Raw genomic sequence first — 17,214 nt, forward strand, 5'->3', positions numbered from 1 at the left:
AATCCAGAGATTTAATTAAGTTTAACAGGCAAAAAAATATTTCTTATATATATTCACTAAATTATAAAAATTAATTTATAAATATCAGAATTATAGAGTGTAAACTATAATTTTACTATAAAACACATTGATGTTATATATAAATTCCTCTAAAAATTAATTCACAGATGATGACAAATGGGAACTCAATCAATTAAAGTCCAGATATTTAAGCAAATAGGTTTGGGGTCCAGTTTGTCTTTATCAATCATTTTCACTTTGTACCCTAAATATAATGTAGAAGTAACTAGTGGAGATGCTGGACTACCTACCTACTTGCCATTTGCATGGCATTATTACTTATTAGTGCAGAAGGCTTTTGTCGGAGGTGAATGACGTCTTCTTCTATTATGGATTTGCATGGTAGGTAATCACTCGTTTTCAATACAACTTCTCTTCAGGGTCTCTTTTATCTCGTTACTAAATCCATTCTACTATATAGAGCTCCTTTTGCTAATCTATATCCATTCGGTCTAATTTATTCTCTTACAATTATCTTTATCCCATCCTTCTGCTCCGATAATTACTCTAATTTGTAGAGGTTAATAAACGTTTACATGGCACCTAGTAAAATATATAGGCACGAGGTTAAATTGTAAAAGAGACACGACGACAAAGAGACATCACCCAACTACCCACTTGTCAACTCAGGCACAGACGCGGGACCCACCCCAAAGTACCGTCGCGATCAAACTTGTTGCCCTTAGGCTGTCCACGTGGAACGGGTCCTCTTATGAGGTAGGGGAAGGGGGGGGGGGGGGGGGGGATTCGGGTCTTAAATGTCACCAAAATGGTCTACCTAAATGGTGTCGGATGCTAGTCCCCCACCCTACTTACCGTCCTATTAAATGAACTGAATGTTTTGAGCGGTGAAATAATTAATGCTCACCATACTCGGCCTCGGATAAATGCCTCTTATCAAGGAAATCTTATCCGAGAAATAACGGCCGTCTGATTATGAACAGGTTGTTTACGAATTATGACCGGATAAGCCCCACCCACGTGGCCAGTAGAATAAGATACATCTGCGCCTTTTAGTGTGGTTTCGGGGGTGGGGGACCGATCATCGCATTGCATGGTCATGCTAAAGAAAGCCTTTCGGATTGGCGATGGATAAAAGTAAATATAGTTTTTGACTGTTGGATGGTCAATGTCAAAGGACAGTCATGAGTCATCTGACTCGTTTGCATGCAAGCATGGTACATGGGATTGATGATGATTTTAAATCTCTAGCTCTTTGGAATTTTGAATTTTTGAACATTATGCTTGTCGGTTGTACACGACCGTGTTCTAAAATTCTAATCTTGCGTTATGTATATAGACAATTCGGAATAATGGTCACGTGCATATCTTCGAGAAGTCCCTTTGTGCTACGTTACGAGCGAATTAATTTCCTATGCAACTAACCTGTTGAGTGGCGTTATATATTCTCAGGTGATTCCTAAAATGAAAGAGGTCCATATGGAAGTCCACGTGGACGGTGGAGATTCGAATCTTTTCTCCTTTTAACAACATAGATGTGATCTTCCTCCCGGTCACCGACTTCTTACTTCTTTAGACGAGGAAGCTTTGAGGATGGCATCTGGTATCCAATGCAAGTGGGTGAATTGCATCAATTGCTTCATGGCCTCCAATGCCCTATCTGCTGGGGAACTCCAGTCCATTAATAACATGTAGTTAATGCGAGTAAATACGCAAGAACCAACACAATTCTACCCTCATAAAAGTATACGTTATGGTAAATAGTAACTATAATAGCATCGATACCGAGGCTCTCAGAATGAATGAGGTGTTCCCAGTGGTCGAATTCTATCGGTTCATGAAAGGAAATTATGAGAAGGTTAACATTTGATAATTTTTTTTATTAGAACACTAAGTGTGCATGATTTGGACTCATTTAAATCGATTTTTTAGTGAATTTTATTAAGTTACATCAGAACCTAGGATTCATTATCTATCATAAATAAATAATGTGCCTCACTAATATCCCTTGTGATTCTTATTTTTCAGAAAAAAGCATGAGAACTTTTTTGTAGTAATAGTACCATTACAGTGCCGATGAATTATTGGTGCATCTTTAACAGTAGCTACTAGACGAAATGAGATTAAAGTACTGTAGATGATTGCTATTTGTGCTTTAGTATAAAAATATTCAGTAATTACTTTTGATAGTTATTTAGATGAGAGTATCTAACTAAAATTGGTCTTCTTATAAACTTATTTACCTAAATAGTTCACCACCCAAACTAAATACCAAAAATAAATATATATCTTTTCTTTTTTAAAAGCAAAGTTTATTTTGGACCCGCCAATAGAAAACAACCGAGCATTTTACATAAGTTGCAAAATGTGGAAGAATTTAATAATTAATTCTAAACATAAAATATTAATTTTACCAGTATCTTTATTTTTATTAGAAATATAGATTAAAAAATTAGAATATTATTCGGTGATTTATATTTATCTGTTAATTATATAAAATGCTGAAAAAATTAGAGTTTTAGCTCTTATATATATAACCCTGATAAAATCAATATTTTTCTATAGAGCTTTGTACGATAATAAGTTTGACGAGTAGATTATTTGGATAAATAATATATTATTTGGTAAATTACTATCTAAGATGAAGTTGATATTCTCTTTTCCGACTTGATCCTTTGTATCCGTTAGGCACTGCACTGGCCCAATCAAAATCGACAAGAATCTCCAATCAACATAAGAAGAGAAAAATTCAACAGGAAAAAGAAGTATCCAGTGTCAGGGTGTCAGCTGAGTCAGCTTTTCTCGGCAGGCTCATGGAGCAGTCTCCCTCGTTGTGGCGTGTCAAATCCTCCGACTCCTAGACTGTACACTTTCTAATGATGAGGTGGAGCTGATCACGAGTCATGAGACTCGCGACCATGGTCACCGAATGGATTTCTAAGTTGACTCTTGAGGACCTTTTGCCATTCAATAGTCTCAAGAAGCATTGGAAATTGATACAAATATCTCTCACTCCCCGTAGTGATCAGTGAAATCAATAACTCTCAGTCATCAATTCTGACTCCCAAACTAGCCCTGGCTTTGCTTACCTGCTTAGTTCTCCAACAGTTTACAAAGAAGAAACTCTTGGCAACTCTTTGGTGTGCTCACTGTGGAAAGAAACAGAGCCGCAGCAGCGAGTAGAGAAAAAGGAGAGAAAGCAACAAAAGTAACCCGCCAATTTATATGTACATAAAAGCCTAAACAAATCATCCTACTTTAAAACATAGATTAAACCACACTGAGACAAAAAGAAAAGGACCAAATTCTACTCTTAAATGCTTCAAATGCTAAGAAGATCAGGTGGGGAGGAAGGTGGAGCTCCTCGCTGTTCCTGCTCTTTGGTTTCCTTAATGGGAGTTGTCTCAGCAGAGACTACTGGTGGATCGGATCCAGACCCATCACAACCGGAAGGTTCATCTCCAGTCTTGGAACTCGGTTTTGGGAGTTCGGTTAGGATTTGAACAACTTCCCTCATAGTTGGGCGTTCAACACTCTGTTCCTCCACGCAGAGCATGGCTACGTAGAACACATGCATCACTTCATGTAATGGAACAGTCGGAAGCCTTGAGTCTAAGATTTTGGTCACTTCCTCCTTGTTGGAATCCGTCATCCTTCGAACCCATTGGACGATGTCGACGCCGTCGCCGAATTCTCCGACCGGCTTCCTTCCGCTCACCAGCTCTAGTAGCACCACCCCGAAGCTGTACACATCGCTCTTCTCGTCCACCTTAAGAGTGTACGCATACTCTGTAGACCCACATAGCAAAAGTGTTTGATTAGGAACTAGAAATTCGAAGACAAATCATAAATATAATAACTCTTTAAGAATGGAAGATTGGTTACCAGGAGCTATGTATCCGTAGGAGCCAGCAATGGCAGACATGCACTCCGACGTGCCGGAATCTCGCAAGAACTTGGCAAGCCCGAAATCCGCTACATGAGCTTCGAAACTGGAATCTAAGAGTATGTTGTTGGATTTCACATCGCGGTGGAGGATCAACGGAGAGCAGTCGTGGTGAAGATAGCAGAGGCCTTTTGCTGACTCTACTGCAATCTTGTACCTCGTGTCCCAATCCAAGTAGCCTCCTTTCTTCCCATGAAGGACTTCGCCAAGGCTACCATTGGGCATGTACTCGTAGACTAAGAGATTGGTTTCATGGTTCGAGCAAAAGCCGAGTAATCTCACAATGTGGCGGTGTCGGATTCTGCCGAGAGTTTGTATCTCGGCAGAGAACCCGTGGTCGTGAGACGAGCCCCGGCTCATCGCCGGGAGCCGCTTGACTGCGACCTGCTCGCCATTGGGCATTACGCCCTTGTACACGATTCCAGCCCCTCCTTTTCCTATAACGTTCTCTTCTTTGAGGCAATCCAATACGTCGTCGCAGGTGAAGTCTAGGCGCTGGAAAGCTGTGAGCTTCCATGCCCTGGCCTCGCTTGCCTTCTTTAGAGATCGAGCTTTTAGTACAGCGGCGATGGCGAACGCAATGGAACAGAGGAGGAGACCTACGACAAGCAAGAGCTTGAAGCTATTGGAAAGAGAGCCTCGGGTATGGGCCGGTCGGTCTCCGTCGGATACCCCAGGCCGGCACGGCCCGAGGTAAGGGCCGCATAACTCCGGGTTGCCGACGAAGGAAGTGGCGTTGAAGTAGCTGAATTGGCCGGTCCCCGGGACGAGGCCGGAGAGGTTGTTGTAGGAGAAATCCACGGCCGTCAAGCTCTGCATCGTCGAGACGGATGCTGGAATCTGCCCCTCGAGGTGGTTCCTTGACAAATTGAGGTAGTTCAAGATCCGCATTGCGGTGATCTCCGCGGGGATTTCACCGGAGAGATTGTTCCGGCTGAGGTCTAAGTAGGTCAGAAGCTTGCACTTGCTGATCGCCGGTGTGATCGGACCGGAGAACCCGTTCCCGCTGAAATCGATCTTGGAGAGCTGCTGCAACCTCCCGATCTCCGGCGGGATCGCGCCAGAGAACATATTGCGATCGAGGAGAAGCTTCTGGACCCCGGAGAAGCTCCCGATCGACACCGGTAAAACGCCGGTTAACCGGTTGTTCGACAAGCTAATCTCACCGAGATATGGCTTACCGGCTATCTCCGGGAATCCACCGGTTAGTAGATTGTCCTGGAGCTCGACTTGAGTCAGCTTCGGCAGGCCGAGGAGGCCAATGGGGATGGAGCCATTAAGGAAATTCTCGCCGAGTCTGACTCGGCTCAGCGACTCGCACCGCCCGAGCGAGTCAGGAATCGAGCCAAAGAGAAAGTTACCGAGCGCTATAAGCGTCTGGAGTTTGTTTCCAGTGCACAGATAGGGAGGAAGCGATCCGGTGAGCTTGTTCGAGGAGAGATCGAGAAGCTGGAGGCGGCCATTCTTGCCGAGGCGAAGGGGGACACTACCAGTGAAGTTGTTCTCCCAGAGCTGGAGCACCTCCAACGCCGGGAGATCGCCGACAAACTCAGGTATGGTGCCATACAGTTTGTTTCTGAAGAGGTTGAGTAGGGTTAGGTTACTGAGATCGGCGAAGCTCGCCGGGATCTCGCCGGAGAGAGCGTTGTTGGAGAGATCAAGGGATTTGAGGTTCCCGAGACGGCCGACCTCCGACGGGATCACCCCAGAGAGGCCATTGACCTGGAGGAACAGCGTATCGAGGCTGGAGAGGCGACCGATCTCCGGCGGGATCTCGCCGGCGAGGCCGCAGTTAGCGGCGTCGAGGCGGATGAGGTTGGAGAGGTTCCCTATCTCGGCGGGGAGGGCGCTGTCGTAGGCGTTAAAGTACCCAATGTACAGCTCGCGGAGGGAGGTGAGGTTCCCGATTTCCGGCGGGATCGGGCCGGCGAGCTCGTTGCCGGAGACTGCGAGGTATTCTAACGATATCATCCGGCCGTACTCAGGAGGGATCTGGCCGGAGAAGAAGTTCCCTCCGAGGTGGAGATGGCGGAGGCGGGGGATTCCGGCGAGGCCGACGGGGAGGGGACCGGTGAGGTTGTTGTTGTAGAGGTCGAGGACGCGGAGGTTGGAGAGGCGGGAGAGGGAGGCGGGGAAGGAGGAGTTAAAGACATTGTTGGAGAGGTTGAGGTAGCGGAGGTGGGAGAGACGGGAGAGGGATGAGGGGATAGGACCGGAGATGAGGTTAGAGGCTACGGAGAGGCGGAGGATTGAGGAGAGACGGGAGAGGGCAGGGGAGAGGACGCCGGAGAGGTTGAGACCGGAGAGGTCGAGGGAGACGACGAAGTTGTGAGAAGGGTCACAGGAGACGAAAGGCCAGGAGCAATGGTGGGCGGTGGAGTTCCATGACGAGAGGGCGGAGGAAGGATCAGAGAGTTGCGACTTCGCATCGAGGAGGGCAGCCGCCTCCGGCGGAAGGATTGGGTCGCCGGCTGTGGTTCCGGCGACGGCGACGAAGAGGAGGAGGAGGAGGAGGAAGGGATGGAAGGGGAAACGCATGTTGGTGTCTCTCTATTTTCTAACTCCAGGGTTGCTTCGATAGTAGATTTTGTAGAAGTTGAGATAGAGCGAGAAAGAGAGTTTGAGTGAGAGTGGGAGAACGACTTCTCTCTTCTCTCTGTTTCCTTCGCCTTCGGGTTCGGGTTCGGGTTCGGGTTCGGGTTCGGGTTCGGGTTCGCGATTTAAATAGGCGTGGTATTACTCCTTTTTTTTTTTATGCGGTGGTTCTTTTTAAAAACGAACTTTTCGTGAATAGCTTCGCGGAATTATCGGGTTTTTGGCGCTTTTATCTGCGTTCTTCACCATCTTAGTTTATCCGATCGAGGGTGGGGTTCGCCGCTGGCGTTTATTGGTCTCTCTAATTTATTCTCTTTCCGAGAATTAGGAAAGCTGGCTCGCTTTTTATCCGTCAGAATACAGTATATACGCAGGAATAGATGGATGGAGTGTTTGCTCCGCTGAATATGAACTCTAAGATAGAATACCAACCACTAAAGAAAATTTGCCAATATTGATCAAAGAAAGTAGACTCACTCATCACTATTTGATCGGTTCTTTTTATAATTCATGAAGTTACTACGGAATGCATATGACATCCATGGCGAAATTTTTAACATAAATTGGTTGCTATTCGTGAATAGATTGCAAAGAGGATAATACAGCCGAAGAGGACCCGAATTGGACTTGGCATAGTCGGTAGTAATGCTTAAAAGTGGGGGTTGTTGTAGCCATTTACTACGGGATGAAGTGGGCCAGTAACCATTATCTGAGTTGAAAGACTTGCTTGGTTTTCAATCTTAGCCAGTCTGGCTCGTATATAAACATTAATACCTCCTTATCCCGAGTCCGAAGTAGGTCAATAACTAGGTCTGTGCCCAATCATCACATCGTTTTACGACGGCTCCAAATTTAATGCCTTTCTGGATTTAAACAGGGGAGGGGTGTAGCATTATAACCAGATAAGGCAATCGTAGCCTGGTGAAGGCTATTAATATCCTCTTGGAGGCATAAGAGACGTTGCATTATATGTGTTTATCTTTAGAACAAGATCATATAGTCATATACTCGTCGTCAATTGTGGGCATAAGTGGTCAAACTCTGGTCCTGCCTATGCCTATGTTTTTATATCTACTTCGTAGCATAGATTTCCTTATATTATCTTTTTATCTCTCTCTCTCTCTCTCTCTTCTTTATCAAATCCAATGGAGGAGTTTGTGACTTGGGAAGGTGAGACTATCGCTAATAATTAAAGTATAGATCTACAAACCCAAGATTTGCTCTCGATTAAAGGCTCCCCACCAATTAAGTTACTCATGGTCCCCTTGTTTGAAGCCTGCAAATTTCAAGGCTCATCTTTTATAGAGAAAAGGACTGATCGAGTCTGTCATACATCCATCGTATTCATCCTTCAAGGCCACTAATGTCATTATCCCTGTGTCCAACTCCTAGCTACACCATACCAACTCACCATGTTACAGATCCTCTCTGCAGCTCAACTGCAGGAAATCCCCTGCAGCCAGCTTTCCTAAGTTGGTTAATTGTATTGTGGTCACGTTAATTTTGGCAGCAAGGCCAAGTTTAATAGCAGTCACTGGCCTCCTCTTCTCCTTTCAACGAGACTAGAGCCTTGAGCCAACGACCATGTGATCGCTTTGAGACAGGTGAAAAGAGATTCCCTCTGCTCCGTGTGTTAGCTTATATTACTTTAATTCGAAGATTTGGGTGCCTCTGTTTTCTCCTCTCTTCTTTTGTTTTTTTTTTTTACACTTACCCACTCCATAGATTGTTGCTTAGATAAATAAATTACTCTGCTGTGTGTGCACGTATTATTGGCAAACAAACCCCTTAACTTGGGGAACTAAGTTGATGTCTCGGATAGAGAGTCCATTGCCTGCTATGCTTTGAATACCAACAAACACATAACTACGACCAAGACTGCTGCTCTGTGGTCTTTAGTATCATCTAGTGCACTTCCAGAAACGTTAATCCAAACATCCAGACCTCCTGCTCTCTGTGTAATCCTACAGTGCTGTTGATGTACCAGCAAATGGCCCACATGATATCAGGCCTATTACTGATTAATTTGTAAAAGTAGAGGATTGACTACATATTTCATCATAAAAGGTAAGTGATAGTAGTTCGACCAGAAGATAAGATGTGGACAAAAGGAATGGTCCCCAGGAGTAGGATTAATTAATTGTTGTCTTAAGACTTAAGTTGACGAATCTATGAGTTTGTATCTATGAATTTGTTGCTTCAAGCGATAAATAAAACTTTTATTAGATGCCCCTAGCCTAGCGCTTATAAAGCCTGGAAGCATGACGATCGAGTCATGATTGTGTCTTAGACCCAATATAAGCCTCTAGAATAGATCAGAAATTTTTTCATTTGTAAGCATCATACCATGCAGAGCAAATTAAAGGCTAACTATTCAATAAGAGGAAACAATATTCAAGTATGATGATAGTTGCAGGTAAAAAAAAATCACTATCTAAGTGTATAAGTTTGAATAACTACAGAATACATTAATTAGTTCCAGTAACAATCAATACAACAGGATGATTATAAAAGAAATGATCACGAAAATTCTAAATTGAAATGTAATTTCCTCCAAACAACACAAGGGTTTACCTCAAATACATTAAGAAAAATACTGATGGGATGGATTACAAAGAATATACAGCCTGTGACTGTCTAAACAAAACATTCAGTCACAAGCACTATACAAAAGAGAAAGTATTAAAGAAGAAAAGATGGCTACACAGAGTTAGAAAACGAGACATGCCAGAAGATGGGATCAAGAGGCCTTGGCAGCATGTTCTATATCGCTCCAAGGGCTACCACAATTTGGTCAAGTCTGGACAATTGATGGTTTCTTTTGGCAAAGATGAGGTTCAAGATCCAGTAGCAAAAAAGTCTCAGAGATGCTTGCTCGTTTGCCTTGCCCTTCCCCATCCCCGCGAGTAACTCATGCAAGTTCTGCAGGTCTGCAAATTATGTCCCTGCTAACGTCGTCGAAATTATAAGTTAGAGGTCAAAAATTTAATTGCCGTACCACCAACAAATGAATTATGAACAACACAAAATAGTAGCAGTTCCAATGATCCAAGATAGCAAGAAGTGTCTTGGATCTTCAACAATCTAACATATGTGGTGACCAAGAGATTTTACAACTCTACTGTGAGACTAGGCCACCTGCTTGTGATACTAATCAAGGTCTCCAAGCATGGGAGGTTTTCTATGTGATTGTAGCTCAGATGAAAATGAATGTGAAATAGGAACACTTGGAATCCAGCAATAACAACGAATAAAGATGAAGTACCTTCTGTTGCCACCAAGTCTTCACTACAAGAAGAATGATTTCTGCTGTTCTTTATGGCAAGGGCAAGGCTCACTCTGTGATGTCTGGCAGAAGCTTTCACGTGTTTCTTGAGCAAGTTTTTCAGGAGTGTAGAAACATTTACTTGCTCTTCCACTTGTCCACTGATTATCAATACCAGAATATGATGGCTGAGAGCAGCTGTGAGACATCATATAATAGGAACTGAGGTGCTCCTGTCTACATAAGGTAGGAATGTCATGTTGGCCCCTAAGAAAAGCCATAGAGCTGAAACCTTGGTGATGTTGTAGGAAGCAATTGGTTGGATTATATGATTGTGCAGTGGGATTAGGAGATGACATTAATGGTGAGGTTCTTCCATGAGGAAGAAAAGACGATGGCTTTCTACCATCAGAATTTGCACCTGGAGTTGCACAACCTTCTATTGTTAACCCTTGCTTAGCAGCCAAGTCCATTATTTGCTTCTGACTAAGCCCTGTCCCGAAAAGCATATTCCACAGGTTCCTTGTTGCTTCTCTTTGATTGTGTATGACTTGATCCCGCATTGCCATCTCGAATTGAAGCTCAGCATTGGCCATTTCCTATATATTCAAGCATAGTATTATGTTATCATGCAAGAGATTAATAAGTGAAAGAATTGGTGATTTACTTACAAGAAGCCTGTACTGACTGAGAATATGCAGGTAAGTTTTATTCCCATTGTTAGTAATAGCTTCATCAATCATATCTTGAAGCTGTCGCTTCTGTTTCTCATTTAATCCAATATCCTGAAAAGTAGGGGCATATCTAGTCAGCTCTCGAGAAGGCAACAGCAAAAAGAATATAAATAAGAATTCTTAAAATTATAGAAAGAGATGGAAACAGCAAAGATGATGAGAAGCACCTTTATGTAACCAGCACCAGCCTCATCATTATCACGAATATTATCAAGAATAACCTGTCTCCTTGATCTTAGTGCTTGTACAACTGTTCCATACTTCTCTAATACCTAGATACACAGCTCATAATTAGAAGTTCACGAAAAAAACATATAAGCATATAGCTTCTGCAGCTCATGCCCAAGTAAATTGCTACAGTTTGCAAGCAAATAGGAAACATTTGTTAATATATATAATTATCTATTATGAGGCAGTTCTTATCTGCTTCCTTTCTCAGTTATAAACTACAGAACAGCTGGTTTCACAGGCAAAATTAGTAAAGATAAAACAATTCATTTTCTTAAAAGAATGAAACAACTCTTCATTTGATGCTTGCCTCTTTCTCTTCAGCAGAATAAGATGTTAGTCACAACCTTATGTAAGAAAAAAAAATTAAAAGAAAATCTTTATTAACCTGTTGTTTGGCAATTGCATCATCAAGATGTTGCAGTTCAATGCGATTACGTCTATTGGTTTCCTCAAGCTCAAATAGTGCCTTTTGTAGATTTATGCGTTCCTGAACATTTTCACTTGTTTCACGGCTCAAAACATTTAACCAAGATAGCTCGTCATCTGCAGCCTTTTCAGTTGGTTTTACACTTAGCTGGGACTCTTTTTCTGCCAATTCCTTTCTTAACCGGGAAACCTCAACCTTCATAAATCATGAGCATACATAGTCATATTGGATAGGACCAAAATAATAGAATTACGATATTTCCTATAAATATTTACCTGGAGATTCTCAATCATTAGCTGATAGTCCTCAACATGTGTATCAAGCGTCCCAATATTTTTCTGAGCAAAAAAAGAAAAAACTCGAAGTTCATAACAACCCAATCGGTTTTTTCAATGTCATATTCTGATAGGCATAAAGATGATATGACAGGAAATGTAGAACTTGCAATTGTTCTTAGAAAGAGCACTTCTGTAATCTTATACACACAATAATTTAAAGTACAGGACTACCTCATCAGTCTACGTCAAGGAAAAATAATTCTTCCAGTTGTTGGAAGAGATAAATAGCCTGGTTTACTATTCTACCATTTTGTTCACGGAAATTTAGTAACTAGAGCAGAGAACCAGTCTTACTTGGACATGCGTTTTAATCTCCTTAGCACGGTCAGCATATTTCAATGTATTGATAGTGTGATGATACTGATGGTCAGCAGGTGATATTGTTGCAACCATGACAGTTTGAGAATTACCACTAAGTCCATCCTTTAGAATACGGGTCAGTTTGCTGCAAAATAATTAGCATTAGCAACCTGTAAAGAAAAATCAGTTCTCCAAAGTCACCAATCAGATACCTGTTGCGATAAGGAACATATGCAAGACCCTTTTTCTGGTGCTTGCCAAGGGCATTAATGCAATTTGCCAAAGCAAGAAGTGAACGGTTAATATTAGCTCCATCTCTAAGTTTTTGACCACCACTATTTGTTTCAGAAGCCCTTTCACTGTACATAAAAAAAGTTTATCTTTTATCATTACTCTATTCCACAGGGGTGAAAAATGGACAACTATGTTGTAAGTAGCTACTACCTGCCTGCAAGATCAACTAATGCAAGCTTTCCACGAATAATTTGACTGCCATATTGCTTTTTCTGTTTTCTTTTCACAGTGATCTCCAAGACGGCATGTGAACTGTTCAAGCAGATAAGGTACAGAAGTAACAAGTTACAAATGACTTCTCCACACAGAAATTACAGTAATTTTGTATTTGCAGTGTTTTCTCAACAATGTCTTGGATCAAATATATCAAAAAGAAGTAACCGTACAAAATGAACTGATACCTTCTAGGATAAAGGTTGAAAATTAAGATAAAGATACAACAGATGATAATGTGAATTGGGAATTGGTTAATGAATTAACCTTAACAGTGAAAGGTTAAAACAAAAAATACTTTCACTGGCATGGAAAATCCAAAAAGCCACCAGAAAAGGAAAGTACATATAGAGACTTTTGACACTCAATTACCGTGATGAGGTTGCATTTGCTTCTGTGCTTTCTGTTTTACGCCTACTATTTCCAAGATTTAAAAGTTCAAGAATCTTATCTGCTGACTGAACCTGTGGAATGAAAAGATTTAAATCGATCATATTGTTTTCTGTCAGGAAACATGCAAATTCTTAGAAGGATCATATTGTTTTCTGTCAGGAAACATGCAAATTCTTAGAAGCTCAAGATGACATGAGTCATGATAGTAGATCTTAGAAATTAAAGGCATCAAAAGTTCAGAATGGGAGAACTGCAATATTTAACATTCAATTGATACCTACTATTAGGGGGAAAAAAGAATCATCTAGCAAAATCATGCTGAGCTCAGTTGTAGGTTTTTTGACGAAAGAGGTCAGTTGTATTTACTAGAGAAAAATAAGCATTGCAAAATTAAAAAGTGAAAAAAAGAGGAACAGGGATAGGTACGCCAAAATTCAAAGTAACTTAGTAGACTTGTTTTCCCTGCTTACAGTTCACAGTTCAGAATACAATTTTGCGTGTCTGTCTAAATTATGTGGCATACAATCTTTCATGCTTCAGACTAAGTGAAGACAAATTGGAAGAATAAATATCAATATTACTGAAGTAGAACGAACAAAATTAGCAAAACAAAACCAGCACAACCAACCAGCTGGAGTAGGCTTGCAGAAAGAGAGGGATGTATCACATGAGGTATGGAACTAATCAAAATCATGATATATTCAATTAGAAGGAGGAAACTGACAAAAGTAAAGAAAATGTCGGGAATGGCTGTAAAACCTTAATACTTCTTAAACCAGCAACTATTATGCCATGCTGAGGATCTTCTCGGAGCTCCAAATGTCCTGATGATTTTTCAAGCAAATCATAGATAACCTGGAATTAAGCAGAAAGGGAAACCTATTTATCAGCCCTCTCTTTTCATGAATAGATGCATGGGCAGCATAGCAATTAACCCTCTCAAGCACTCATAATGTAAAAGCTCACAGCATACTTCATTATACACTTCAAGATAGGAACAAGTGACTTCAAAGGTGTCTGAGCTCTCATCATTCTTGATAAGATCAAAAATTGTGTGCAAGCTAAGAACCATGAGACCAGGGTCATTACGGGTCCCAACCATCGTGTAAGTTTTGCCACTGCCAAAAAGAATAAAAACAATGCCTCAGTAACAAGAAACTTTTCCCTATCAGTATCAGCTTCATTTACAAACAAGAAGTGCAGCAACCCTAGCATAGCATACCTAAAAACATCAAATCAGTTGTAGTGTGACCCTTTTCTTAAAGAAATGAATGATGCATTAGCCAAAGGGGCTATTTGCAGATCATGAATATTCCCAAACCAACTAAGAGAAACTAGGCATTATGAAAACCCATAAAAGGTCTAATTTTGCTTAACTGGAAGCTCAACTATATGTGAAACAAATCACCTACACCAGCTGCAAGAGTCCTAACAGAATGGAGGATAGGTTTACAGCTACTAGGGGGGAGAGTGACACTACCCCTCTTTTCCTCCAAAGGAAGATGCCACTGGATTTTCAAGCCTGTAAAGACAACATGATAGATATCTTTGAGCCAATGGCCTGTAAGAGTATAGCTCAGATGAGATGAGGAATTACAGCCCACTTGGTTATTATTGGGCTACACTATTGATCCTTTCTATTTCACATGGTCTTTGATCTTGTTTTCTCTCACGATTTAATGATTCTCTGTGCTCTATATGGCTTACAGATACATGTAGGACCCGCTACCCTACCAGTCTGATATCAGGTTTGGATTAGGATATGCTTTTAGTCCTGTTATAGTAAATATACCACAAAAGAAGCACAAAATAAAACAAACATCTCAGCAGTGGATTAGATTTAAATCTAGACATGAGTATTGGATTAACATCGGCTTGGAATTAATTTACATTACTGATATTTTTCTTCATATGTTACAAATATAGTATAACAGACTTCTGATTTTCCTTGATATCTGCATTGCTTATCTAATGAAGACCTTCCAAAATTACAAACAATGCCCTTTAATGCAAGCTTACAGTCACATATAAGGAAAATAGCAACAGGATAAAGCAATTGTAGAGGATATATTCTTAATAAATAAGTAGAGGATATATAAGAAGTAAGTACCTTCCAGTAGAACCATATGCAAATACAGTTGCATTAAGACCTTGAATGACACCAGCAATTGTAGAGGATATATTTTTATACACATCCTGCAAAAAGTGTAATCACAGTTCATATAGATGGATGTACATAAATCTGTTCAAAAGAAAAGGATTAACCCTTCATTTGGGTAATAATTCTTCCACTGAAGGCAAAACAGTAGAATAAGAGCCAATGGGAGATTTAAATAAAAAGTATAATGGACTCATTCCTGAAATTTCCAAACTGAGCAACAACTACATTTCAATCACGGAACTCTACATACCGCATTAACACACCCAGGTGCAAATACATGATCAAAACTGTATCTTCTCTCTTTAGTTCGATTTTGGATGAGATCCAGGTAGTCCTTTGATAGATCAGGGTCCAAAACAACGACATTCTGCAATATAAGAGAAAATCATGCCTTACTACTGTTTCATGCGAACAAAATATTCCTTCACATTCTAAGGGAATCAAGAAATTGTCGCACCTTCTTATCAATCACTTGAATAATATGACGACAATGACGCCTCTCAGCTTCAGTCAATGGCCTGCATTTAACAGCCACCTGCAACAAGAAAAGGCGCAGGAAGAAATTCATGTTGAGCATTTCAACAAATTGCAAGGCTGATCTTTTGCACTTGAGGCACCTACCAAGAGTGTCGCTGTCTTTTTCGAGGCGGGAGCTCTGATGCTTGGCATTTCTTATCCCACAACTGCTTCCAGAAATATCCTATTTCTTGGCCAGAACAATCGCTGCTCTAATCTTCCCTCATTGAATGGTTTATGCTCAAAAGTTTTGACTGATCAGCATAAACAATTTTGTACGAAACGCAAAACAACAGAAGAAAACAGCAATCAAACTAAATTTCCACTTGAATACACTACGATCACCAGAATATTCTTCAACTTAATTCAGTACCAAAGCAGTCAGAAGGATAAAGTAACTGCATTGGTCATTCACCAACGCAAAAATAGCTCAGACCACTTTAAACCGAAAAAAGTCAGCACATGGTCCAAATCCGGAGCTCTAAAACCCTAAGCCATCAAACCTTCGCGCCTCCAAGTCGCATACTTGAAATAATCCCACCGACCTGATCTCCGTTACTCTCGGAACTCCAAGAAGCGCGCTTCTTTCTTTGCCAAGCCACGCAGAGCTTACAGAACCCCTAATTCCTCACCATTTTGACCGAATTTTTCAAGAGAACGAGCGTCTCCTCCCCTCAAACACTCAAAGAACCGATTCCAATCCCCACTCCATGAAACTGGAAGGGATCGACGGAGACGACTTGGATCGCTTCGAGATCGCGTCCACCGACACACGAAGCCAAAATAGAAGGGAAGCAAGGGTTCTGAGAGGATCGCAGTAGGGCCTCGAGCTCGGAACTGTGGAGATGGTATTATTTCGTTCTTTAATCGCGGCAGCTGCGAGGGAATCGACTCGTTCTCCTGCTCCGCGGAACAACATAAGAACCCGCCCCCCCAAAAGAATCCAAACCTCCAGGATATTGGACCGTTCGCGAGCCCGTGATAGTGCCAGGGTGTAACGAAAATTTACGAAAACACCCTAAAAGTAAGTAGACACCAAGACGGTTGGTGGGGTGGTTGACAAATTTTGGCAGTAAGCGATACATGGGATATGGATAGAATTCTACGGGTCGAAGGGTATAATTTAAGTGAAGCAGTCAAATCTATGAGACTCTGTTTGCTTGTCGCTTCTCCCTATGGATTTCCATTTGTTAAGGTAGTGGAGCCCATGAGGAGAATTACACGTTAATGCTAACAATGATTAATGTGTCCAAGAAACCAGTGAGCTCCACGGACGAGTTCGATTTTAAGAAACTTCATCCAAATTTTCTCTACATTACATTCTATGGTAAAGTTTTAATTCACGATGGCATTTTCAAAGAGATGTTTGGGTCGTGAGCCGAAAGTTGCTGGCCCAAAATAGAGGCAGGCAATAGTGGTGGCCCGCGATGCCAGTTCCCCTAATTAATGACCAATTAGCGAATTAATTAAATTAAACAATTGAAGCCAAAAAAAAAAAATTAAATAAGAAAAAGAGGTTTTAAGTTGACTCAGGGAAGAGGAAAAGCGTTACATAAAGGGGATTTGCCAAGGCCCAAAAACCAAAAGGCATTCATTGATGGGGCTTTTATAGAAGGACGGTGGGAGGTGGCACGCCACGAGCTGCAAAAGGATTGGTCCTTTTCGCCTTTCGAGCGGCCCACCGCAAATTTGGCAGTACGTGCCTCGCCGGGTCCCACGTGTCGCGGTCGACTCGGCGCTAATTTGTTGGAATATATATATATATATATATATATTTTCA

At 41.5% G+C, this 17,214-nt stretch overlaps 2 protein-coding genes across 3 annotated transcripts; both read right to left on the reverse strand.

Moving 5' to 3' along the window:
• Window positions 1-3,062: 3,062 nt before the first annotated feature.
• Window positions 3,063-6,583, reverse strand: LOC140758777 (uncharacterized). The gene is made up of 2 exons (XM_073095068.1): window positions 3,907-6,583; window positions 3,063-3,810 (listed from the first exon to the last, which is right to left on the reverse strand). Exons 1-2 carry the CDS (start codon window positions 6,503-6,505, stop codon window positions 3,344-3,346), a joined length of 3,066 nt encoding a protein of 1,021 aa, XP_072951169.1. The 5' UTR covers window positions 6,506-6,583; the 3' UTR covers window positions 3,063-3,343.
• A 2,424-nt stretch (window positions 6,584-9,007) lies between these two features.
• LOC140758778 (kinesin-like protein KIN-8B) lies at window positions 9,008-16,282 on the reverse strand. Of its 2 annotated transcripts, none has more exons than XM_073095071.1 (16): window positions 15,540-16,282; window positions 15,376-15,453; window positions 15,169-15,285; window positions 14,868-14,953; window positions 13,731-13,875; window positions 13,517-13,612; window positions 12,737-12,828; window positions 12,302-12,403; window positions 12,070-12,216; window positions 11,852-12,002; window positions 11,495-11,557; window positions 11,178-11,414; window positions 10,729-10,833; window positions 10,499-10,612; window positions 9,828-10,426; window positions 9,008-9,510 (listed from the first exon to the last, which is right to left on the reverse strand). In XM_073095071.1, the coding sequence occupies exons 1-15, from the start codon at window positions 15,585-15,587 to the stop codon at window positions 9,851-9,853; spliced, it is 2,157 nt and encodes a 718-aa protein (XP_072951172.1). In that variant the 5' UTR covers window positions 15,588-16,282; the 3' UTR covers window positions 9,008-9,510; window positions 9,828-9,850. The 2 variants fall into 2 exon arrangements, with proteins under 2 accessions (XP_072951172.1, XP_072951171.1); XM_073095070.1 differs by having other exon boundaries at window positions 9,009-9,507; window positions 15,540-16,281.
• Between the last annotated feature and the right edge of the window lie 932 nt (window positions 16,283-17,214).

Source organism: Typha angustifolia, chromosome 4 (assembly GCF_048772165.1).
Source record: "Typha angustifolia cultivar Huaian chromosome 4, ASM4877216v1, whole genome shotgun sequence".
NCBI classification, from domain to species: Eukaryota; Viridiplantae; Streptophyta; class Magnoliopsida; order Poales; family Typhaceae; genus Typha; species Typha angustifolia.

Coding starts and splice junctions, on each gene's coding strand:
- LOC140758777 (XM_073095068.1), bottom strand. CDS start 6,505: ATGCGTTTCCCCTTCCATCCCTTCCTCCTCCTCCTCCTCCTCTTCGTC. Junction 3,811..3,906: donor CTACGGATACATAGCTCCTG/GTAACCAATCTT, acceptor GTGGGTCTACAG/AGTATGCGTACACTCTTAAG.
- LOC140758778 (XM_073095071.1), bottom strand. CDS start 15,587: ATGCCAAGCATCAGAGCTCCCGCCTCGAAAAAGACAGCGACACTCTTG. Junction 15,454..15,539: donor AAAAGACAGCGACACTCTTG/GTAGGTGCCTCA, acceptor TTCTTGTTGCAG/GTGGCTGTTAAATGCAGGCC. Junction 13,613..13,730: donor ATCTTGAAGTGTATAATGAA/GTATGCTGTGAG, acceptor GCTTAATTCCAG/GTTATCTATGATTTGCTTGA.